General features: G+C 44.2%; 1 protein-coding gene across 1 annotated transcript in view; it reads right to left on the bottom strand.

The window, feature by feature from the left end:
* Nucleotides 1–25905, bottom strand: part of LOC138303656 (alpha-2-macroglobulin-like protein 1) — a 182941-nt gene that overhangs the window by 40158 nt on the left and 116878 nt on the right. Inside the window, exons 19-24 of the mRNA XM_069242960.1 lie at nucleotides 22964–23189; nucleotides 10881–11007; nucleotides 8128–8249; nucleotides 7213–7264; nucleotides 4987–5070; nucleotides 4178–4354 (exon numbers count right to left, since the gene is read on the bottom strand). Coding sequence (XP_069099061.1) covers nucleotides 4178–4354; nucleotides 4987–5070; nucleotides 7213–7264; nucleotides 8128–8249; nucleotides 10881–11007; nucleotides 22964–23189 — 788 coding nt within the window. The remainder of the gene's footprint in view (nucleotides 1–4177; nucleotides 4355–4986; nucleotides 5071–7212; nucleotides 7265–8127; nucleotides 8250–10880; nucleotides 11008–22963; nucleotides 23190–25905) is intronic.

Raw genomic sequence — 25905 nt, 5'->3', positions numbered from 1 at the left:
CCTTGTACAGTGGTATCTCTATACCCAGGGCCTGTAAATTAAATACTACTAGTGGGCCTGCAACGCTGCTTGCGCCACCCACTGAAGTAGACTTTCAAACCTGTCTCAGGCCTGCTAGCGCAGGGCCTGTGTGCGCAGTTTTCTGCCACAGGGACCTGGCATCTAAATTTACTTGCCAGGCCCAGAACTCCCCTTTTACTACATGTAAGTCACCCCTAAGGTACGCCGTAGCTAGCCCTATGGGCAGGGTGCCATGTATGTAGAAGGCAGGACATGTGCCAGGTTGCGTGGCCAGTCCTGGTAGTGACAAACAGCCTAACTTGGTGTCTCACTGCTGTGAGTGCTGCCTTCTCATAGGATTGCATTAGAAATGCCCTACCTTATGTATAAGGTATATTGTCTGATTTATGAGGGGTAGCGTAGGCGTGTTTGGTATGGTTGTGATGGTGATAATAAATGCTGCTTACTGGTGTGGGTGTATATTTGATTACTATCACAGAAATGCCACTTCTAGAAAGTGCGCATTTATCTGTGCTTATGACTATGGTGTTTTGCAGCTTAACTCCAATCCACGTCTGGGCAGAGTGACAGTTGGGGCTTTGGGCATACTTTTCAGACAGCCTGAACACAGGGAGGGTGGAGGTGTCACGGAGGTGCATCTGCATACTGAATAGTCTTCCTGGGCTGAGAGAAGGGAGAGGCGGGCACACCTGCATTTGTAAAGACTGTGCCCTGGCCTCACACAATAGGGTCGTTAACCCCCCACTGATGTTTGGTGCCTGTGCTGAAAGGAGAGAGGGGGCACTCCCAGAACCAGTTGTAACTGGCTGGAACCTCCTCTCTCTACCATTGTAAAACCCTGTAAGAACTGACTATAAGTACTGGGGAATTTTCCCCACAATTTGTAGACTCTTGGAATCATCTTGGAACTGGACACCAAAGGCTGAAAGGACTCACCAGGAACCGCCATGGACTGCTGCTGCTGTGCTGACCTGTGGCCTGCCAGGTCACTGTGAAGGACTTGCCACTTGCTACCTTTCCCTTGTGCTGGCCTGTAGCTGGGCCCTCCACCTGAGGACCTTGTCTTAAGATTCTGCTCCCCAGGAGCAGGGTGCTGTGGCCCCTGACCCCTGCATCCATTTCTTCACGAGGGATGCTTCTCCGTGGTTGCGGCTGCCATAGTGCTGATTGCAGCGTGCTTATGGAGCCTTGGGAGCTCGTAGACTCCTTGCTGCATTGTGCCCCTTTAAATAAGATCACCGCAGCAGCCCGGGAAGCTGGAAGAACACTCGCGCACCGCATCAGGTGCAGGCGAGTGTCTGCTCGGGCCCCAGGAGGGGTCCGATCTTCTTGTGGCTTCACGGCAGGACCAGGGGAAGGCGCAGGGAGTGCCCCCCTCCCCCTGGCCTCTGCGTAAGGAGCAGGACGCTCCTTTTCTGCTATTAGGTAAAACGGGCATTATCGTTGGCCCCCCTCGGTGGAAGGGCCAGTGGAGGCCCGGGGGGGCCCCCAGAGATCGCGGGTCCCGGGAGGGGCCTGTCATTAAACCGGAGGGGGTGCGTGGTGTCCCCCTCCTGCCCTAAGTTGTTTTTGCTGGCTTTGGCCCCCCTTGTGAGGGCCGGTTGAGGCCCTGGGGGGCCCCCAGTATTCACGATCCCCAGAGGGGCCTGTCTATAAAAGAGAGGAGGTGCATGTCGCCCTCCTCTGACCCCAGAGTATAAGGGAGGCCCCCATTTTGCACATAGGAGCGCCGGGGGCCCCATTGTTTGCCTTCTAGGCACTGGAGGTGCCTTCATCCAACCAGGTACTGTTTAAAGGACCAATATAGTTGCAATCCAAAGTTCTTTCTACAGACTTTTGTTTGATTCATATATTACCTACCTGTGTTTGATGTTTTTACATATGTGTATGCAAATGTTCCTTTTATGGACATGCTTGCTAATATGTTTTTCTAACTTGCCATATGTTTTCTAATGTTCCTACTACGGGCATTTTATGATATTCTTATGACAAGTGCTGTGATGTAATAACGTGTTTTCCTGACTACTGCTAATGTTGCAGAATACTGAGTAACCTGTGTGTTATGTGTGACTACTGCTAGGTTGCAGAGTAACTAATGTGAAACGTTCTGAAAACTGCTAAGGTAGCAGGATATTACTGATATGTGATGTTTGGTCTGATAATTGCCTTGTGTACAATACAGTATATTTTCATATAATCTGGTGTTGTGTTTCCTTTGTGGTGGGGATATTGCGTCACATGTGTTGTGTGTGTTGTGCAAACGCTTTACACATTGCCTCCGGGTTAAGCCTGACTGCTCGTGCCAAGCTACCAAGTGGGTGAGCGGGGATTATCTTGGACGTGTTACTCCCTTGCCCTGACTAGAGTGGGTGAGTTCTGCCTGGCTGAGGTGCATACCCTAGCCAACCAGAAACCCCATTTCTAAGAGCCATATATTAATAATTGGAGGACCGAAATTAGATTTCATCTGTAGACTCAAATGGTGTTTGGACAAACCATACACTGAAGCCACAAGATCTTGAACTCCATTTTCTCTAGGAATGGATATTGGGAGCTGCATGATAAATCTGAACTGAAATGCTTCTCTTTCCTGGAATGGGGCTCAGAGCCATTTCAGTGGTTTCATAGAACATGCAGAAGGTCACTGGTTTGTTGGTTCTGAATGTATGTTATCCAAGAGATACTGCAACAGATCTGTCTCCTGTGGTTGGTGTATGAGATTCTTAATGTATTTCTTGTCATCTATTGCTCTTAGCTGTGAATCTTGCTGAGGGGTAGCAAAGAACCAGAACTAGTGGTGTGCTTTTGTTTAATAAACTAATACAGTCTGGCTGATTATTCTTGTAACATTACAGCTGAACCAGTTGGACCACACTCTAAAACTGTAATGGTCTTCAAATAAAGACCAGACTTTGAATGTCACAACACATTAACATTTCCTTTTACAGTCATGTAATCTGTACTGCAGTGGGCTTCTTGTTTAGCTCTGTAATTTTACCTGCAATAGATATCTTCTGTACGTGTGGGAAACACTGTAACTCATTTTTTGCTAATGTTTGTGGGGGTTGGAGGGGTCACATGGATATCTTAGCATCACTTGTGTCCCCTTCTGAAGAAACATATAATGATCCGAAATAGCAAACATCTAGTAATTTTGAGTCAATTTAGATCAATGTTTGATGGTTACAAACTTTAAAAATGGTATTTGGGTATTAGGTTGGTATTCTTTGTTAAAAGGTCATGATAATTTTATTTAGGAGTGATAAAGTTTTAGCTTTAAAAAAGTAAACTTCTAAAAGAATCCAGACTTGCAGAAATACGTTTTGGACAATTAGAACACTATTTAGAAATTTAAAACAGTCCAGAATATTTTTTAAACACTCTATTTCTCTTTAGTATGTATTGATTGTTCATTAGAAAGAAACATAAACCTTGTTTACTTAACAAAAATGGATTTTAAACCGAAAGAACAGAAAACACAAATCACTATACTGACGTTTATTGGGAGTATAATTTTATATGTGTGAAAAATCAAGGGAGAAGTAACCTACTGAGAAAGGAATAGAAAACATGCCATTTGTTTCCCACTCTGGAGAAAATTGGTTGTGAAATGTACATCTTTTGAGGTGAAATGTACATCTTTTGAGAAAAAGTACATCTCTTGAGGTGAAATGTACATCTTTTGATGTGACAATAAATGATTTTCAGGGAGAATGTTCACAGAAATAGAATTAAAGTTTCCACTTGCAGAGTCTTCATTTCAAAGAGGGTTTGTGTTATGCTCAGGGGTAGGAAATAACTTGTACAGATATGTCCCATCAGCTGGAGAATGCTTTGGATTGAGCTCATGGGTAAGAAAAAGTATGGACTGAAAGGAATCGAAGGTTGTATCTGAAAGTGGCTTGAGCTAAGACCTTACTAGCAGGTAACTCTAAACGGGACAAGCAATCTCTTCTGATGTAGACTTTTTTTGCAGCAAAATTGTGTTAGTCCAAGGCAGGATGCTAGGACTTGTGCAGTGACCATTAATTGACCTTGATCAAAATCCCAGTTCCTAAGCCATACACTAAACACTCAAACAGCTGTGTGTTTGTATGTTGCAATCAATGAAAAAATACTAACAATAAAAGCAAGGGGGCTCTCCGGTCCATCTTACCCTTCCTTATCAGGTCCCTCAGGTTCTGGTTCATGGATTCTGTTTTCTGGTTCGTCTTCTCCAGATACTCACAAAGGAAAACAAGAACGGCCAGCTTGGACAAGCCCTGCTCTCCACAGCTGGTGGGCATGACCAAAAGCTGGTCCATGTTTTCCAGGGCCAGTCCCATCATATCTCCTGGAAAAAGGGCAGGATGCCAAAGAAATTAAGATCTACCTTTCATGATGCTGTGATAATCCCGGGCCACATTGCTTCATGTGCATTTCTTAACTACATGTTCAACACAAGAGTAAAGGTTCCACATGAAAGGTTTTACTAACAAAAAGGAGGGGTGATGGAAAGTAGGTTTTGTTTTATCATCCTGAACATATAAAGATAACAGCCTCAGCAGGAAAGGGCAAAGTGAGCAAGTGTTCATCATGGTCTTCCAACATGGACATCTTGAGATAAAAGTTTTAATAGGTGTGAGAACAGATAACTGCACAAAGCCAATAAAATTCTAATGGCTCTAAGAAACAGAACATAGCCAATAGCAAATGTAATATTCTGAAGAGGCTTTCCAGAAATGCATATAGATTGTATAAACCTAACTCTCTTATTGGCTGAAGGTTAATTTCACATGAGAGTCATTAACTCAAAGTGTTCTCATAAGAAAGAGCTCAGTTCATTGTGATGTGGCAACCATGCATCATATCATCATAATGTCATGTATGAACTAATATCCACTGTGCCTAAAATCGGTATCTGGTATTTGTCTGAGGCTCATTTGTTTTTTTCTAGTGTCCTTCAAGATATATCACATGTCTCACCTACAACAGATGTCACAGCTCTTGCCGTTTCTTCAACCACATCTGGAGGGCACTCAATAGAGATGGCATCAGAGGAAATATTGTCTAAATGTGAAGAATCAGAAATATGTGAGAGTGAGAGAATATTATGGTACACAGCTATTCTTTCGATATCAATTAACTTTCAAGTAGTAGATAGTCTATTCACAGTGAGTGCAGGATAAATTAGAGAGACATGGCTGTAAGTGACACTCACCATTGTGGATGAAATTCCTAATTTCATCCGATGTTGTCTCTCGATAAAAAGCATAAATCATTTCATATCTTTTCTTGAGGGGAGTTCACAAATATGGAAATATTGTCAAACACTCTCCCCAATCTTTGCAATTTCCACTTTCTGTTAAAATCTCCCTTTTAGGCCCATAAAATATAACCGTTTTCAAGGAGGTCTTCACAAACCGTCTCAACAAAGAACTTCAAAATATTTTTATAACGTTTTGGGCTAATTAGAAATTTTAAATGAGTTAGAAAACGTGGAATTATATGTGTGTTCCCTGTGGACCAATCATGTGTCTACAAGGCTAGGTTTTACCACAAGAACTTTAGAGATTCCAGTCACCCATGCAGTCTGTCGACCCAATAAGTAGCATTACAACTGGGAATCACTGTCAATCAGTGTGACCCACTTACCCAGGACTGATGACAATTGTTGTACAAGTGGGCAACATAAGTCCATAAGTCCTGACCTCCACAGGAAAGAGAAGGCAGGAAGGTCCACAGGCTAGCTCTGTCCTTCCGTTTCTGCAGACTGGCAGAAACTAACTCTGTACTAGATGCAGGGCTGAGGCTAGAGGAAAACTCACACACACAATGTGACTTTTTTCCTATACCACCTCCTCTCTCTTTCCTCTGGGCTCTGACTTGCCCTCAAGGGTAAAGCAAACATTCAGCTACAAGTAGGAAGACTGAAGTGTCAAAGCCAGAGATGGGACTAGCCATGTCAGCACACACCTTCCAAGACCTGTATTTTGTAATGATTGAAAAGGGCAAGAGATACATTAAATTAACACATGTGTTATGTGCAATGTAATCATATTAGTATGTTAGTAAGGCCTTACATAAGAAATGTCTGTGGCCAAAAGTAATGGTGAAACCTTTACTCCTTAAACAACATCTAAATGCATGGACCATAAACTGCAACTTTATATGTAACAAGGGCACAGGTTTTAAGAAATGAGAGGTTTGTTTGGCATTGAAATAGGCAATTGCATCCCCACACTTGTTTGTGTTTGTTTATGAATGTCGGATGGTTTCACCTTTCTGTTTTTCAAAAGAGAAAAGTGGTGTGCTGTATCCTCATTTAGTCAAGTTGATCACCACACTGTCCCTATCCCTGTTCCTACCCAACCACCTACAAAATATAGTGCTCCATGATGCATTCCTGACATTTCTAAGTGCTTTAAATAAAATGTATATCTAATAAACATTTAATGGTATTCGTTATCACTAGAAGGATGGAGGTCAGAGTAGGGCCCTTGCTGAAATGCATACATCTGACCTATGCATCACAACATATGTCAGTGGTGAAACTAACTGAGCCCTATTGCTGGCATATATGAAGGATTTCTCAGCTTGTAATAAAGGAGGCTGGTGACCGATGAACAAGAGGGGATGGAAGCACGACACAAAGGGTGTAGAGGAGGATGGGGAAAAGAAAAGAAAATTGTGATGAAAGGTAGGCAAGGAAAAGAACAAGAGATAGAGAAGGCATAGGGAATATTACAGATGACTGAACAAACAGTAGGGGTGAGAAACCTTGGGGGTGGTCAACAGAGGCAGCACCAACGGATGGATGGATGGATAGATGGATGGTGTCACACGTTTTGAGAGGGAGAGTAGGGGTAGAAGTACTGACTACTGAATATCTTTTTTGATTTCATCTTTACTCTGCATAAATTCAGCACTGATTTCAAAGACATTGGGTCATCTTTGACCTTAAATGGCTGCATCTGGGTGTTCTGGGAACTTGGTGTAATGTCCAAAGCCTTCAATTACCTGCAGCCTAGTGCCTTCACTAGTGCCACTTCTAAGAGCACTTCTGAAGATGTTACCTTCTGTGAAGCCACATATATCACAGGTTGTACATTATGGCCCAACTCCCACTCCCTAACCTAAGCCAATTTTGAAATTAGTTGCACTTTCAAAGCATCATTCGCAGTCTCTTAGAACCCAAGAAGGGCATCTTACCTTTGGCACAGAGAACTGTGTTGTGGGAGGTCTCTACCAGCATGCCCTGGGGCTACAGAGAGCCAATGGAGTTTCCGGAGGAGGAGGAGTGGAACAGAAAAGTGACCAGAAAAAAAGACATGGATTTCACGAGGTTACAAAGAATAAACTGTTACCAAATTACACAGAGAGGCAGATTTATCAAATGACACAGAGAAGCACAGTTACCAAATCATTCAATAGACAAAGTTATTTACCAAATTAGTGAGATTAGAGTTACCAAATTACACAGGAAGGCAGGGTTACCAAATTACAAAGGAAGACAGAGTTACCAAATTACTCCTTAGACAGTACGTATTACACAGGAGAGCAAAGTTACCAAATAGTACAGGAAGAAAGACTTACCAAATTTCACAGGAAGGCAGAGTTACCAAATTACTACTAAAACAGAGTTACCAAATTGCAATTTGCACAGGATTGCAAAATTACCATATTATTGAGATTAGAGTTGTCAAATTATTCAGGGGGAAGATTCTATTCATTTACCTAGGGGGCACGATTCATGAAATAAGACGTGGGGGTACCATTTGTCAGGAATAAAATGTGAACTTAAGTCCAAAACAGTTAAAGGGCACACTCATGAGTGTAAGTATTGTTGAGCATTCCAAATTGCAGAGGGGGAGGTAAAGTTTACCAGATCAGTTTACCGAATCACAGATGGGCGAGGCACTCTATCAAGACATGCTTCAAGTCAGCTTAATCTAGGTGGAATGGGTTCCTCCACAATTTCTGTTGTGGAGTCTGACTGCCTCCCTCATTGCCATCTCCATCTGAACTTCCCCCCTGCAACTCCGAGGCGTATAGTGAACGCCACACTGGTTAAAGCCCCTGCGGATCCCAGCAAGTATCTCCGTATGAAACAGGCTCCTTGCTGACCTGGACCAGGACAGACTGCATCACTATGTCTGTGCCCCCTTTATCTGGCACCACAGGTTTCATCCCATCGCAGAGCTCTTCCGTCTCCAGGGCTTCTGCACTGACTGTGAGGCTCAATTCACCTAGAACAAATAGAGAAAAATATTATGCCTATGGGGGTGGTTTGGAAATGGGGAATATTTAGGCACATATTTTTAAAAAGTGGTGCTGCACTGTGTGCAGTCCCATTTTTCTTGCACCTCTTAGTGTCCCCCTAACGCCACCATGTGTGCGCCGTATTTCATATACAGCGCACCGTGGCGGTAGTTAGGGGACTAGCCTCAAAATTCTTGATGTTAGTCCAGCGCTTTGCACGATTAATGTAACAAATGTTGATGCTAATCCTGCAGAGCACCCGGAGGCCCATTGTAAATAATGAGCAGGCATTAAATGTGCCGAAAAACATCCAAGAGATTTCCTTGCGCCAATTATTTGGGCCCCCTAATCGGGGGGCACACCTTTTGCATACATTATGCCTGGTGCAGGCATTATGTAGCGCAAAGGTTTACAAAGTGGCACTTTGTAAATATGGTGTGGCATTTTGGCCTTCTAACACCACATTAGCATCTAAAAATGATGCTAATGTGGCACTGGATTGGCACTACGGGCTCTTAAATATGCCCTTTAGAGTGCGATGGTGCACAGCTTAAGAAGAGGCTTATTAATGCATTAATGCGTCATAAATATGTAGCCATAGATCTTCAATCCTGCAACAGTGATAAATATAATGATCGTTTGGTATGATTCTAATATTTGGGCATGAGTATTCGACAAAAATATCACATTATGATAAGTTGTTTATTTTCTTCTTTGTGATTCCAAAATTCATCAATTACAGATGAAAATCCTGCAAAGAGCTGACAGACATTACTGTTTCTGGGCAGAAATACAACTTAATAATGGTTAATGTTTAAAACAGATTCCTTTTGTCCATACATCTTTCCATGCATTTGTTTTCCTTAACAACATCCTAAAACCAACTACTGGCTTTCAGCTATCATAGACGTCTGAGTGTAGCAGGTGCCATACTACTGGTGAGATGCTGCTGCACTTGATGCATAACGTTGAATACTATGAGCACTTGCAATAGAATTTGCTTAGGAGGTATGGATGAAAGGAATCATGCATGGTCTCATATTCACATTAAATGTAACAAAAAACCTTTACGATGATGTGTTAGATGAAATTTTACGTGCATAATCCTACTGAGCAGCAGCATTTTAAACTATATACGTTGCTAGAATATATAGTTGATATATATCAAATAAATACAACACCCAACTGCTTTTCCATTTCAGATACAAAAATGTATAATATTAGTAAATAATATTTATTAATATATTGCAAAACAGCAACAACAAAACTCAAAACGTTGTGCATAAAATAGTTATTAATAAAATATAATAATATACCCTAGTGATCAAATAACGAACAGTTGGAGGAACATTTAACAGTACTAACTCCTTCTACCAAATATATGCAATTCCCTTCTGAACTCAGTAGCTTGTGAAAGCTGCAAAAACCTAGAAACTCAAACATGCAATACCAAATACTTGATCTTACACACACACACACATATATATATATATATATAATATCGTAAACCTGCATTTAATCATACTCTCAATCATAAGCAATATGTTTTATAGATATTTCTAGATCAGTGCTTCCCAAACTTTTTGGAACCACAACCTATTTTTTGCAAACGTTCATGCAGAGGGCGATTTTTTTAAATGTAACTAAAACATCCTGTATTGGTGCACTGTCATTTACAGACAGCACATTTTCCATTGTAATGATCACTAAATCTGCACAGACATACAGCTGTACTGATAACACTAAATTGCACACAAATGAAAATTTGTGGATACCGGGTTTCAGTGAGCATTTATCATGTGTGCATCACTAATTTGTTTTCATCCTGTCAAAATATGTGTTTCCATCACACCCTTAAAATAAAAAAATGTTTGTTTAATTTTGCTTTCCTAACTGCAGAATGTGTACTGTTCATTTACAGGTATTTTCATTATGTTGTTTGTTAACAAATGACCTACAGCCTTTCTTTTCACACTCCCATTACCCCAGCAATAGTTACACATAATTCACTTTAGTTTTCTCTTCTGACTGCAAAGTGAGATGGGTTTGTAAACATCAATGCCCATGTTAAAAAATAAGCAGCAGTTTGCCAGAAGACATAGCATGACACTTGACTTCTGACTCTGAAGTGCAGCAAATGTGGCAAGATAAATACAGACATTAAAGGTATCTTTAGTTATTGCTTAGACTTTCACAACCGAAAATCATCTTGGGTCACAATCCACAGTTTGGGAAACACTGTTCTAGATTAACTTTAAACTTTCTCAATTGATTAGGCTTGCACAGTCCACAGCAGTGCTATTTTGTGGCAGAGGCCAATTAATGATGCACCTTTCAGAAAAATAATCTGCTGTGAAATCAGGGCTGCATTCACAGTAGGTTATTCTGAGAATCTCTAAGCCTCTGTAGAATTGACACCAGTGCACTAGTGTCCAGATTCCTGTAGAGCCAGTTCAATCATGCCAATGGATGACATTGCCCATAGCTCCTTCTCAAAATGGAAGGTCTTGAATGAACCCAAATCCCTCAACAGTAAGTTTGTAATGCCTCATATCTGAAGCTATTAACGTAATTCCTCCAGAATTGCAAGGTGGAGCAAGCCAGAATTTTCAACCTACCCATTCTCGTCGGCTCCACCAGCCAAGTGTAGGTACCACCTGTGCCAGGCTCCAGGCAGCGAGTGTAGTTGCAATCAGGGCATGGTCTTATGTTACAGAGAAAGCTCCTGGCCAGCGTCACTTGCACCTGTATGGAATGACAGTAACATCTGGGTGATAAATTCCGGCTTGTTTTAACCCCACTCTCGTCATTCTAGCATGCCTCACCCAGCCTTCCCCCTGCATCAACAAGCTACCCATACTGTGTGTCCTGTCCTAAATATTTGTAGCTCCAGATTTCACAGTAGTTTTATGTTTTTTAGATAGAGGGTTATGTAGCTGTCCTCTAGGCCCACTCCTGTAATGGAATACCAACCTGGACGGGAACTGGGTCGCGCCCAATGAAGATGTTAAAGAATGGATCTTTTTCATACAGAATTGTTTCAAGGAAATTACCATGGAAACACAATGGTAGGTACTCACAGAGGTTACAACCTCAGATACCATCTACTTAACCTCAAAAGACCAAATCCTTGATAACCAGATCTTCAAACCCACATCTCAGACAGTTAAATTTTGCATGGCTTTGGAGAGCATGCCTTCGTGCCTCAAGTTCACCATAGCAAGCTCTGTGGATTTTTGACCCTAGCCTCAGCACACTCGACAATCATGTGTGCAATGATGCCCCTTTCTGTGACAGAGATTGTGACTTAGAGCAGGATACTGTTGGCTGGAGGGATACAATATGTTCACAATCCTTTCCAACCATGATTATTGTAAGCTCAGATGGCTGTAGAGGTGTGACAGTTGTGGCAGTGGTAAGGTTGTGGTGACAAGACAAGCTTTTTTATCTGTCTCTGCCTGACGGAGTCACTTAATGGCCTCTCATGCACTCTTTAGATTGGTCTGCCACTCCCCCACAACCAGGCCCTTCACACCATTTACGCTGTACATCGATGATGTATGCGTATTTGCATACGTATGTGTGCTGAGTCTGTTTGTGGAGTCTGTATGTCACATGTGCCTCTGCACACAGTGGAATATATATTGATTTCCTCCACCCAACTGGTAGCTAAGAGTTAGATCCAGAAAGAAAAATGAATTGCACGGTCCTCCAGGACATCCCAGACCAGAGATCCTTTGCAGTGGATCAGTCATTTGGGTATGGGCAAGAGGAACTAGAGAACCCGATTGAAGCTTATGGAGTCACTTCCTGCCCCATTACTCATTGGAAGTGGGACAGCTTCTTCCTCACTTGTTCCCTTGTTTTGCACCCCCTCCACCCCTTATGGAAGAATTTCAACTCCACACCTTGCTCTGACATCTGAATAAAAATACCATGACTGGCAAGCCTGGGAAGAATAAGCAAAAATCAAAAACTGCTCCAAACCAGTCTTAATGCTTACCGTTGAAAAATACAAACAATGTTTGCAGCTTAATATATTGATTTGACAGAAACTTCCAGCCCCCTTGTCATGATTTCTCTACAATAATCTGGGGTTTCACTGCCATAGTGACCAAGAAACACTTTGTAATGCAGGTTTGGGTTACATTCTGCCAAATCCCATTCCCATACTCAGGACCCAAAGCCTGTGTAGATTAGCAAGCCTACCCGAAGACATTGCCTTCCTCCTGCTTTGAAGCAATTCCTTAGGAGGGCACTGGAGTTGCTACTGCAAGAGGTAGATGTTGCCCTGAAGAAGGGAAAGTGTGAAGGAGCAGATATTGAATGAACCAAAACCATCTTTGGACCATGTGTAAAGGGTGCCATGGAGCTTGACTCTGTATGAGTTTTACACATACAACCTAGAAGAATTAGGTTGCTAAAGAATCCTGACTACACCCTGCAGTCCCCACCAAAGACCCAGAGTGCTGGTAGAAGTACTATGCTGAGGACAAAGTTGTCCTGCACTGTTAGAGGGCACATCAACCAACACTAAGGGGGTCATTCTGACCCCGGCGGTCATGGACCGCCGGGGCCAGGGTTGGCGGGAGCACCGCCAACAGGCTGGCGGTGCCCCGCAGGGCATTCTGACCGCTGCGGTTTGGCCGCGGTCAGATGCGGAAAACCGGTGGTCTCCCGCCGGTTTTCCGCTGCCCAAATGAATCCTCCATGGCGGCGCAGCTCGCTGCGCCGCCATGGAGGATTCTGACACCCCATACCGCCATCCTGTTCCTGGCGGTTCGCCCGCCAGGAACAGGATGGCGGTATGGGGTGTCGTGGGGCCCCCGTAAGAGGGCCCCACTTTGTATTTCAGTGTCTGCTTTGCAGACACTGAAATACGCGACGGGTGCCACTGCACCCGTCGCACCTTCCCACTCCGCCAGCTCAATTCTGAGCCGGCGTCCTCGTGGGAAGGGTGTTTTGCACTGGGCTGGCGGGCGGCCTTTTGGCGGTCGCCCGCCAGCCCAGTGCAAAACCCAAAATACCCTCAGCGGTCTTTCGACCACGGTGCGGTATTTTGGAGGGGGGAACTCTGGCGGGCGGCCTCCGCCGCCCGCCAGGGTGAGAATCACCCCCTAAATACTCACAGTTGAGACTTGGGGAGGGCTCCTTAGTTGTTTGGGATGTAGACAGGAAGGCCCCAATCAACAAGGTCCACCAGACTCTAAGCGGCACAACCCAGATGCTACCTTCCTTCATCTAGTATTAGTGCTGCTAACACAAAATAATCTGTATGCACTGGACAACTCCCACGTCATCTGGGACTGGGCAAAGAAATTGCAATCCTTGGGTGGTAGGTCATGCAGAATGCATCCTACCTGGAGCAGCTTTACCCCCACAAAGCACCAAACACCTTCAGGAGGAACATGCTCTACCAGTACTGTGGAAAAAGTGGAAAATAACATAAAAAGTGGTGTGAATAGCAACTAAGTGGTTTAACATAACTGAAAGTTGTATTCTTGGATTCTTACCCCTGCTAACCATGCCAGGAGGAAGTGCCCATCTGTGTCATTTTGAGCCTTTCTTTATCATCTTGGTTCCTGATATTGGAACGTTTTAATTAGCTTTTTGTAACATGTGTAGATAATCTTCTTTCTTTGTTATGATCATGGATCCAGGCACCTAGGTACCACATTTGTTTCACAAAGCCATGTGATCCTCCTGCATCTGGAATTCTAAATATGTGTGCCTTTGCTTCCAGAGTTTGCTGCAGTCTGGTTTGAAGGTGGATCCCTAGGTCGACTGAATCTGTGAGTCATAGTTTTTTTTAATGTCTGTGTTATTGTTTTTTAACGCAACCATGAAAGGAAAACATTGCTAGGCAAACATATTACATTGGGAGAGACAGGAATCATATATAAATACACAAAGCTGGTGATACATTGGGAAAGAAATTACGGTTTTGGTGTAGTAGCGACTGGGTAAGGTGATAGTTTGTGGAAGCAGGTGACAGGTTCCCCTGTTAGTGCAACAAGAACGGCTACTCTTGTAGAGCCACATATGTCAAATAGTAAAAAAAATATACCAAACTAAACGTAGTGTGAGAGTGATGGGAGAATTCCCTTTTGGTGGTTGGATGTTGTTCTTGGCTTCTAAGATAAGGATATAGGTGTCCCAATTTCCCAGTCCCATCGTGTGTATGCCCCTGCATCATAGCAGATGTAATGTAGTGGCTTCAGGCTCTGGCCCACAGTAGGAGTGTGCGCAGCCAATGTTTTGTGTTTGGTGTTGAAGGTGCCTTCCAGGTCATGGCTATCTGAATAAATAGGGCAGATGCCAGATCTATGAGCCGGTGTGGCTGTTTGTTCCCCTTAGCTTTGAGGTGAATCCCCAGAATACAAGATTCAGGGGTAGGTAGCAGCATGTGCTCCACTGTGGTGTTCGTAACCTCCAGCCAGGCCACCTGTAGAGGGGGCATTCCCACACCATTTGGTAAAAAACAGCATCCGGTAAGTGACAGAGGGAACATTTTGGGTCTGAGTTGTGAAATATGCATTTGATGTGATGGGGGGATAGGTAAGTGTAGTGTATGTAATTGAACTGTGTGTATCTGAATCCGAGGTTCCTAGAGACTTCCATTACTTGTCACAGTGTTTGGGAACACTTTTTGGCTGTGAGGGGCTGAGGTCCTATCTGGTCTTTGCCACAATCATGTTGCTCATTGTGGCAGTGAGCAATGCAGAGTATAATAAGGATATGGCACATTTTATATTCCCACATGTGAGGAGGATAGTCAAGAAGGGTGATGGGGTCGGTTCCACTTCTCTTGCCCCCCAAGTGGTTCGCACAAGTTGTCTGACCGCATGGTAAGTCGGAAAATGACCGGCACCTACTCCGTACTCCTACCTACTATCTTGGAAGGAAATAAGTGTCCCATTATTGTAAAGTTCACCCAGATGGGCAATCGCTGCTTCGCTCCAGGCTGATACCTCGTGGATAGTGGGCAGGTGATGAGCTCACATTAATGGAATCAGCGGTGATTGTCCACACCACACACATGGGGAGGCACCAGCATGCATGTGGCGTGGACATCTGGGCCCGTATTTATACTTTTTGACGCAAAACTGCGCTAACGCAGTTTTGCGTCAAAAAAATTTGCGCCGGCTAACGCCATTCTGAAGCAACATGCGGGCGGCGTATTTATTGAATGGCGTTAGCCGGCGTTAGCCGACCGGCGCTGCCTGGTGTGCGTCAAAAAAAACGACGTACACCAGGCAGCGGCGACGTAGGGAAAAATGGCGTTTGGGCGTCCAACAATGGGGCAAGTCAGGCTGAGGCAAAAAAATCGCCTCAACCCGATTTGCGCAATTATTTTTTGGCGCCCAGACGCCATTAACATGACTCCTGTCTTAGCAAAGACAGGAGTCATGCCCCCTTGCCCAATGGCCATGCCCAGGGGACTTATGTCCCCTGGGCATGGTCATTGGGCATAGTGGCATGTAGGGGGGCACAAATCAGGCCCCCCTATGCCACCAAAAAAAAAAAATAATAATACTTACCCCAACTTACCTTTTCTTCCCTGGGATGGGTCCCTCCATCCTTGGGCGTCCTCCTGGGGTGGGCAAGGGTGGCAGGGGGTGTCCCTGGGGGCAGGGGAGGGCACCTCTGGGCTCATTCTGAGCCCACAGGTCCCTTAACACCTGCCCTGACCCAGGCGTTAAAAAGAGGTGCAAATGAGGGGTTTTTTGACCCGCCCACTCCCGGGCGTCATTTTTGCCCGGGAGTATAAATCCTACGCATATGCCTCGGAGTCATTTTTTTAGACGGGAATGCCTACCTTGCATCTCATTAACGCAAGGAAGGTGTTCACGCCAAAAAATGACGCAAACTCCATGAACTTTGGCGCTAGACGCGTCTAACGCCAAAGTATAAATAGTTAGTTTTGCGTCGAATTTGCGTCGAAAAAAACGACGCAAATTCGGCGCAAACGGAGTATAAATATGCCCCCTGATGTTGTTCACTCAGTGGGCGACAGTCACGGTCCATGAGCCAAATATAGATACCAACCAGGCCCAGGGTGTATCCAACCAGTGCATCAGCTACTGGAGTTCTGCTGCGACATAGTACAGTTTGAAATTAGGAGTCCTCCCTCCAGTAATGACCAGTGTGTGATAGCCCGTGCCACTCTTCTTCTGCCGGTCCCCCATATTAAATCTCGAAGTATTTCATGCACTTCCCAGAAGAAGTTTTTGGGGCGTGTCAGCAGGAGTGGCGCAAAGAAATACAATAGTTAGGTAACATCAGCATTTTAGATATTGCTGCTCATCCTAGTCAAGAGAGAGGCAATGATTACGAGAAGCGGAGAGATCCTCGGATCGAGCTTACTGCACGGTCCGCATTACCCTCTCTGAGGGCTGCCTCTGAGTGCTATACATTAATACCTCAATATTTAAAGGTGTTGTGACAACATTGGAGTCTGTGTATAGATGTATCGTTCCTGAGGGGCTCGGGAATCGGGGCAAGAGGGAATAAACAGGACTTGAACCAGTTGACTTGCAGTCCTGTAATGAAACTGAAGTCAACTAGGAAGTGCATTGGGAACGATGTATCAAACTTGTGCCAGAAGATCAAGACATTGTCAGCATATAGGGACACAATGTGATACATGTTCATTTCTGGGATCCCCCACGTCCGTGCTTGCTAGAGTAACTGGCAAGCCAGCGGCTCTATGGCCATGGTGAAAAGGAGGGATGAGAGTGGGCATCCTTGGCGAGTACCCCTCTGAATGGGGAAGCTGTCTGAAAATCTACTGACTCGTTTTAACCCTAGCAATCGATCCCTAGTACAGTGTGTGCACCCAGACAGGAGTCAAGGCCGAACTCTATGTGCCCTAGTGTTTTCAACAGAAAGACCCAACTCAAGGTGTCGAAGACTTTTTCTATTCCGTTCGAGACTGCTACTTCGCGATGTGCCTCAGTTGGTGTGCCTCTCAGTAATCTCAACAGTCGTCTGATGTTAAGGAAGGTACTACGTTCATGTATGAATTTCAATTGATCGCCTCCAGCAAGCGTTGTGAGATCAGTCCAGAATAAGTAGAGTTAACTCAATTTGTGTTATTGCCAATTTGATCTCTTCCAAATGAAGCAGTTCATCAAGATCAGCCCTCTGCAAGGGAGACAGTTAAGTAAAGGGCAACCCCAGTAGAAATTCAGACATCTGACCGGGTGAAGCTTCAACTGCAGCCTCATACAATGTGCAATAGTAGATTTAAATACCAAGTTGATGTTGGCTTGTGGGTTGACCATCAATCCATTAATGTCAGCGGATCGTCGACAGATGGCCCCTATCGGGGCATGCAGTTGGTCTTTTCGGGTCAGCAATGAAAGCAGTTTGCTTGAGCAATCACCATCCACCTGCATAGAAGCTAGCCAGCATCTGTAGTTGTGTTTGCTCAGGTGGTTTCTGCTTCTCTGTACTGTCTGGTGACTACCTCCCCTCTGCCATGTTTAAGGTTCATTCTAGGGCCATTAATTCATCATGCAATGTGTGGCGGACTCTCCACGAAGCAGCCATGCAATGGCCATGCACCATCACCTTGTGTGCATCCCACTCTATTGCCCTGGATGCTCAGGACCGTTTATTATGTTTGAAATATTTCATGATGTAGGTTGAAGTGTCTTCGCAAAATGGGGGGTTGAGTAAGGCCTCTGGCTGTAGCACCATGTAGGGATGTGTGGTTGCCACTTGCCTCACTGGGGCACTACCTGGAGTGGTTATCTGTGTCTGGTTACTTGTGACCTCATTGGTACAGTGCATAGTAATAGGTCCAGTCTAGTGTGTAAGTTGTGTACTGGGGAGTAAAACGAATATACCCGATTGTTCAAATGTCCCATGAGCCAGACGTCATGCAGCTGTCTGTGTTGTAACCATGTGTTGAACTGTTGTGTTATCTTAGTACATGTTGCATTGCACAGCAGAGGGTGAGTGATCCCATGCAGATCTGGCACACAATTGTATCCCCCTTCACCATAAACTAGTTGTCTGAGTGTCTCTGAACAAGGCTGGAGTGAGGGTATTAAGGAATTCAGATTGACCAGAATTGGGAGCATACAGACCCAGCAGAGAGAGCGGGGCTTCACCTAGGAGGCCCTTAATGATGACGTATCTGGCTCCCCTGTCAGCTACATGTTTATATACCTTGTATGGGGTCCTGGGGCAATTAATATAAGTATTCCCCATGTGAATGCTGATGAGATCAAGCCATTTATCTGGCCATGCCATTTGGCTCTCACTAAGTGGAGTTCTGAAGCGGTAAGGTGTGGAAGGGTTAAAGATAAGCATGTATGCAGTATCTTTTAGCTGGGGTAGCCATGCCCCATACATTCTACGTAATTACACAGTGCACTTGTGTTTGTTCATCTGTTAGGGTGACCATCTTACATCAGTGCATAGGGTAAATTATCACTGAGCATTGTCTAATTAAGATGTGTTTTGTGTGTGTTATTCAGGATGTGGTTTGCATTGCTTCACCCTGTGTATTAATGTCCCAGCTACATATAACCATTTGCAATGATTCCCAAACAACTTATGTCAAATTAAAACAACAAGAAAATAATCGATAACCCCTCCCCAGGTCAGTCGACTAAAAAATCCCCAACCACATTCCAATAAGAAAGGAAATATTAATAAAGTAAATAGGTCCATTTTGAATTCTACGTGAGGCGTGAAAGGTTTGTTCTAATAGTTCCATGTCATGGGCTTGACAAGGAGGGAGTTACCATCCAAACCAAGCATGGATCAGACGCGGGGCTTGGGAAAGGCCAATTGTGGTTGTGGGTTGTGGTGGACAATGCGTATCCTTGTAGCGTAGACTAAGGAGTGTCACAGGTCATCAGCAGAGCACAGGGTGATCACAGGGCCCTTCTTTAGTGTGGTTATAAAGGACACTGAGGCCCCCGTATTGGATCCAGTGTCTCACGGTTGATCCACTTGCAGTGGGGAGAAGTAGCTCACGCTGAATTGCAGAACCCCCAGCACCACTTTGGTCTGCTCGACCGCTGCTTGATCCTGCATCAGCTTGGCTTTGGTGGTTCTATGTTTGCGATGCTGGAGGTGGGATGTCAGCCACTCCGAGTCATTAGATTCTTCCAAAAGGGTTTGAGCTAGACCTTCTGCATGAAGCCAATTCCAGACATCCTCTGGTGAGGTAAACATATGGCTCATCACACTGTCCACCACACGCAGCTTCGCTTGCAATTATTGTCCAGTTCCTGGAGTCTTTGTTTGACTTTGCCGCAGGAGCTGCGCATCCTCTGTACTTCTGCCATGAAATCAGGATATGCAGTGATTGAGGCGCCTTCATATTGCCAGGGGCCTTTCACTCAGAATTGTTGAAGCACCAGGTCAAGGTCATGGAAGTTGAGGGGCTGAGCAATAATGGGGAATGGTGGGGCACCCACAATAGGTGATTTACCAGGTATCCTGCATGCCCTTTGTACAGACAAGAGCCTTAGGTGGCTTGCCCACCAGTACAATATTTATCAACCATTGTTCTAATAAAAAGTTCCATACTGGACCCTCTGCTCTTTCTGGGAAACCCACCAGGTGGATTTTGTTGCGTTTAGACCTCCGTTCGGTGTCCTACACCCTGCGGTGCAAGGAAGACACTTTAGCAGCAGGCAGCTTCATCTGTGTTTGTAATTTTTGCACTGTGAGGCACAATGTAGTAAGTGAAGATTCTGCCTCATCTACGCGAGCAGTCAGTTTGCAGTGATCCGCTCAGTGTCGATTGACATCCAAGGAAATGGTGTCTACGTGGCTTTCAAAGCATGTTTTGGTCTCAAGTTAGCATGTAGAACCTTTTCAAATCGGGTGGAGTGTGCCTGAAGAGTACTCTGCCAGGGCCTCTGCACTGCGGAGGATGATGATGGCGGTGGGTCATGCAGCAAGGATTTATTAATTTTAAGTTTCACCATCATGGCAGATCAATGTAAGGTGCAGAGCATGTGGGTTGATGAGCAGCACCCACAGCAGGCATGTGCAGCAAGTAGTCAGGCGGTGGTGCCTAGGAGCATCTATTCCCCTGAGCTTTCTTGTCCCAGTGGCTTTCAGGCCAGGGTGCTCTATGCTAATATGCAGTAGTGTCCCTTCCAATTGTTAGGCAACCTGGGAAGGACGAAGACAGGCAACTGAGGTCTTTACCACTGTTTGAGCATGATATTGTAGAGAAACAGTCAAACATGGAAAGCTGTAGCCGCAAGTTCTTGTGTTGTAGCTTATGAAATCGCAGGCACCATTGCAGATGTGGCCTTAGTTGGGGAGTAATGCAGAGACGATTATATGGCCAACCAACATTTGTGGAGATCAGGCTTGCATAATGCAGGTCTTGCAGCAGGAGCACCATAGTTTGTGTCCAGATACTGCAGTTGTTTGGAGAGACAAAGTGGGTGACCACCAGCTTTGCAGTATGGCGTTGTTATTAGGCTCATCAGATGTGTTCTTAGGTAGGTGATGAGTGTTAACTCTGGAAGTGGACCGCAGACGCGGCAGAGTAACAGAGTAGCAGGGACATCAGGTGAGTCAGGTCATGTCTCCACAGGAGGAAGATGAAGACGTCCTTGGTGTTCCTGCAGGGCCGTAGGGTGTATGAGAGACCAAACATAGCTATAGGAGCTCCGTTGCTCCATCTACAGGTCTCACGTTAAATTTATGTGGCCACTTCTCAGCATCTGTGAGGGCCGCGTCAAGGCTCCGACTGCGCGATGCATAGTGGCTCATCCACTTAGGGAACACGGTAGAGGAGGCAGGAGTTGGGTGCCCAGGGTGACCTGGGGAGCCCTGTCTGTGGTTCCCAATCATTGGGCATGCTATCTCTAGGCGTGCACCACACTGCTCTCAGTTAGGCTGCTTGTAGCCCTGTTGTATCAGCTGTACCACTCCTCAGTGTGGGAGTCCTTCAGATGCTAATGAGGAGGTGTGTACATGAGTAAAGCATTAGACCAAGGGCTCCGGTGGTCTCACAGCAAAATTGATCTCTGGATGGGAAGGATTCCTTCAGGATATTGAGTAGACCAGCACGGAGCTCTCGATTACAAGTCCGTTGTGGCCACCATCTTGGCCACTCTCCATCTGTGAGTCACAGATAATTAATTTTCTTTTGTTAATAAACCCTTTTGGACTTTTATGGCATTTATGCAGATTTTCTTTCACAAGGTGACCCACTAAATAAGAGAGTGAACATTCACAGAAGCCCTACAAAGGCCATTTTGGCCTCCCTGCTACTATTGCTCATCCCATCTACACCAAGAAGAACAAACAGACTAGTTTTTGCTTTAGATTAGAGCTGATATCTGTCTTTCTAGAGAAGCAGAGCCCCCCCCCCTGAGAAACCATAGAAGTATTAGCTGAATGCTGTGGAATATTTTGATGTTTTACATTATCTGTGTGCAATGGGTGTGAAAAGTAAAGTACTTTCTCTTTCATAAAAGAAAGGCCCGACTGGACAATGATTTGTAAAGTACTATTGGAGTGTTTAAGTTTTGAGTCTCTAACCCCAGACCACCCCACTAATTAAGCCTTGGGCTGCTTGACATTGCCACACTGAAGGTCAAGTACTTAAGGAATGTACGTGGTACTCAGTTTTGGGTTCAATAGTAACATTAAGCCCAAAGGCTGTGATTTTCACAATCTGAGCCTGGTAACCCCTGATTACTCTAGGATTCATGGAAAAGTATAAATGTTGAAGAGCTTCTCCTAAATGGCTAATTTAAATGGAATAAACAGCAGCCTGAAAACATCTGTTGAGGTGGTAGTGAAAAGTTAAGGAATATGATGGTATAGGTGATGGAGTCTTTTGGAGATTATATTGCTCTATGTTCCTTTTTACGGGTGTCAGTTTAATTCCAATGGCCCGGCAATGGGAGTTTCTAGCCTCATATAAATTGAATATTCCATGGTAACAGCACAGTCCCAGCCCGTTCACCCAGAGACTTCTCCTCTTTAAAGCAGGTGGAGTCTCCAGATAAAACACAAGGGAGGAGTGAGGACTAGCTAGAGAAATCAGAACCTCCATTATTGTTTCCATGGGAATTCCTTCATTTCTGCCCTTGGGTCAGCAGCAGATAGAATGAAACCCAAGACATACAGCAAGGGGAACGCTAGTTGCCATAGGCAGCCACGCAGAGCACTACTATTATTCTCTCTCCAGAAGCTCAGAGCAGTAAGATCAAGTCACAGGGTTAGCAGCACACAGTAACACCACCAAACTCCTTGGAGCTATCAGTGCAGAACACATGTATTGAGCCGCAAAACTAGAAGCTCTGAGGATAACCATGACAGCAGGGCAAGCAGTATACAGTAGACCAATTAAGGTCTGAGTTCAGTAGCACACAGTACTATGAGACAGTCGTGGGACCCATAAGGTACAGCTTTGCCTTGAGCCCCGAGGCCAGTAGTGCACAGGACTACCATTAAACTTTCAGTTTGGCAGCACATGGCACTATCATCAATTCAACAGTGCACAACACAGGTTTAGAAATCAATAGAGTAGCCAAGAGTTCTTTTATGTGCATCCACCAGAGTAAGTTTCCACAAATAACATTTTAACTTATGAAAGCATTAGTGTTTCTGGAGAAACCCTTCCTTACTCTACCATGCCCTCTTTCTGCTGAAATGGCCTTTGTCGTTGGCCCGTTCTACTTTCCACAGAAGCCTCACATACCTGAATGGTGTGCTCAAGGTAGTTGAAGACAGTGGCCACCACACTGAAAGTCTCCCCGTAGATGACAGAGTAGGGCAGTGTCAGCTGAACGAAGAGCGGCTTGAAGACCTTGATACTCGTAGGTGGTGAGAGGCCAAAGATCTTGTCAGCCAGACAGATCATTGTTGCCTTATACTCAGTGACTCCATCTGGTGCAGTCAGCGGTAGCTCTGCTAGGCCAGTTGTGCTGTACGGGAAAAAAAGATTTAAATTTTAAACTAGGCGTAGGCAAAATATTCAGTTCCACCCCCAGAATTGTCAACATTTTGGCCAGTCTGCATTACTTTTTAACTCGGAGTTCTGGCCAAATTCTGCCACTTGCCACGTGGCAGAATTTTTCTCCCCCCAGGCTCCAGAATATGCGAGTGTAGGAAGCTGTCTATCTATGCAGTGTACTGAATGTAGGAGTTCACTATGCAGATAGTACAGAAGTCCCTTATTGAATTACAGGGGTTAAAGTAATAACCCTAAATGCTCTCTTTTGTGGTTGTGTGGATGAGCAGTTTAGGCTTGTCAGAGGATAGTGTTAAGGTTTTTTCTTTTAACACAAAGGGCCGGATTCACAAAGATAAACTTAGACGTTTGGTCTAGACTTAGACCAAACGTCTAAGTGTACTACTTTGGGCATACATAAAGGGTATTTATGACTAGTATCTTTAGGTCTGCAGTTGCTCCACCCTGACTGTGGACATAAACACCATTGGTTTTAGTGAAGCCATTATGTAACTGGATAACTTGTGATGACATACCTTAAGATTACTTCCCTGTTCTTTTGTAATATCTAGTAATAAAATTAGACATCACAGGGGCATATCTGCTCATGCAGATATGTCCTCACATAAAATATAATGCACCCTTTCTTAGGGGTTCAAGTCCTGCTGTAGGGGTGCCTTACAAATGCTGTATGCATTGATATTGGCATTGCACACAATGAGTGGGCCATGTGTTTTCACTCATGGTTTGCACCATGACATGCAGTCTGCAATAGCAGGCTGTGTGCAATTTGTAGGATGTCCCTCAGGGTGGCACAATACATACTGCAGCCCTTAGGGACCCTCTTTATTACCCATGCCCTAGGGATTCTATTATCTAAGGTCTTACAGGGGTGCAAAAGTGTGTGTCAATGGTTTTACAATCGAGTATTTCATTTTTAGGGGAATGAACACTGGCACTGGAGCCTAGTTTAGCCGGCGTTAGTGCACTGTCAGGATCGAAAACCAGCATCTAGAAGTTTGAACGGGGACAAAAAGTCAGGGGCAAGCTGCAAAAACCCTGGTTTACTACGGCAAGAGAGATTTGGCGTCCCTTAGTGCTAATTTCCAATGGCAGCTGTCAGCGGAGTTAACGAGGGGTTGCGGTCAGAGAGCTGACGTTCTATTAGATTTGCTACTGTTCAAAAAGATTTTCTACTTGAGCGGCAGCAAAATCAACTCGAACACCTGCGTGCTCTTGCACAACCGATGGTGCCATTCACGTATATTTTCAGTGCTGCTCGCACTACCCGTGCTACATTGCAGGCCCACCTCTAGATTAAAAATCTACAATAACATAAAGACCACACTTTGACCATCACATTCCAAGGGAATTGCCCCCCCTTAAAATTGCTACAGCAACCAGAACTAAATGTCCCACTGCACAACTTTCACAATGACAAATATCTACGTTATCATTCTAAAGTGAATAGGAGGCACATTTTCAGGATTTGTACTGTCATAACTTTATCTAAGAATGTCCAGCTATACCAACTCACACATTCTATCTAGTCCCCAAGGAAAGCAAGTACCTTCCATCATCAGAGAAGGGGAAAGGTTGATGGTAAGAAAGAGGGAACGAAAAGAGAAAGGGGATTAAATCAACACAAGAACACCTCAGGAGATTATAAAACACATTTCACCACAGCTCAGAGGAATAATTTTCTTAAACAAATACCAACATAAAATGCAACAGTGCATTTGCAAGATGGTAGGTACTCCCATGGTCAATTCTGAAAGCAAAGAAAGTGTTTAATCAAATGTTAATAACATTCACAAGTGAAGGTGCATGCTGTTCTCTGGAACTGCTATCTGTTAGACTCCTCAGTGATGCCATCTGCAGCCAAATCATCTTTTCAGTGTAATGTTCACGCCCATTAATTTAGACAGTAAAAGTGATAGTCAAGAATTAAGTTGGTGAGCATGCATCATAAGCAATAAGTGATCAAATTTAAATATTACAGCAGAACCAATTTGGTTTCTCAAGTCCTTCTTAAATTGTCTTTGAAATTTCAGAAAATAATCTATGGTATGGAAAGATAATTTTTTTACTTATTTACATTTTTAATAATATCGCATATGCTTAATTTCAAGGACAAACAGAGGACACTGTACAGAAATACAAATGTTGTAGTAGGAGGATTTAAAACATGGGGTGTGATCCATAAAACATTACAGGTTGTAGTGTCTGCCCAAGACTGGGATGGAGCAGCAAAGCTGTGATGGGTAGTTATGTGAATCACCAAAAAAGCAATGGGCATTTCAAGTACAATAACATCTACAAAACGCATTGACAAAGTCAATTGATCGGGCTTTAATGTGCCAACACATATAAACAGACACAATAAATGCTGTATAAATGTGTTGCAAGTCTAAATGCTGTTTATAACATTAACATCTGTCCAATTGGCATTTCTAATCCTGGGAAAAAAGTAGAAAAAAAGATTGTGTTCTGTATAGAATTTGCTTAAAGATAAAGCATGGATTGGAACAAACAGTGTGAAGATTGAGGGTACGTTTCAGATGTAAAATAATCCCTCATGCATTGTGAAGAAAGTACTTAATGGAAGGCTGAATTATACACCAAATAGCCAATATCATGAGGTGTGAGTAAAACACCTCTGTGCAGAGCTAATGCTCACTCGATGTCTA

This window comes from Pleurodeles waltl, chromosome 7 (assembly GCF_031143425.1).
Source record: "Pleurodeles waltl isolate 20211129_DDA chromosome 7, aPleWal1.hap1.20221129, whole genome shotgun sequence".
In the NCBI taxonomy this organism is placed as follows: domain Eukaryota; kingdom Metazoa; phylum Chordata; class Amphibia; order Caudata; family Salamandridae; genus Pleurodeles; species Pleurodeles waltl.
The sequence above is the reverse complement of the archived record's forward strand: the minus strand, read 5'-3'. Positions and strand labels throughout refer to the sequence as shown.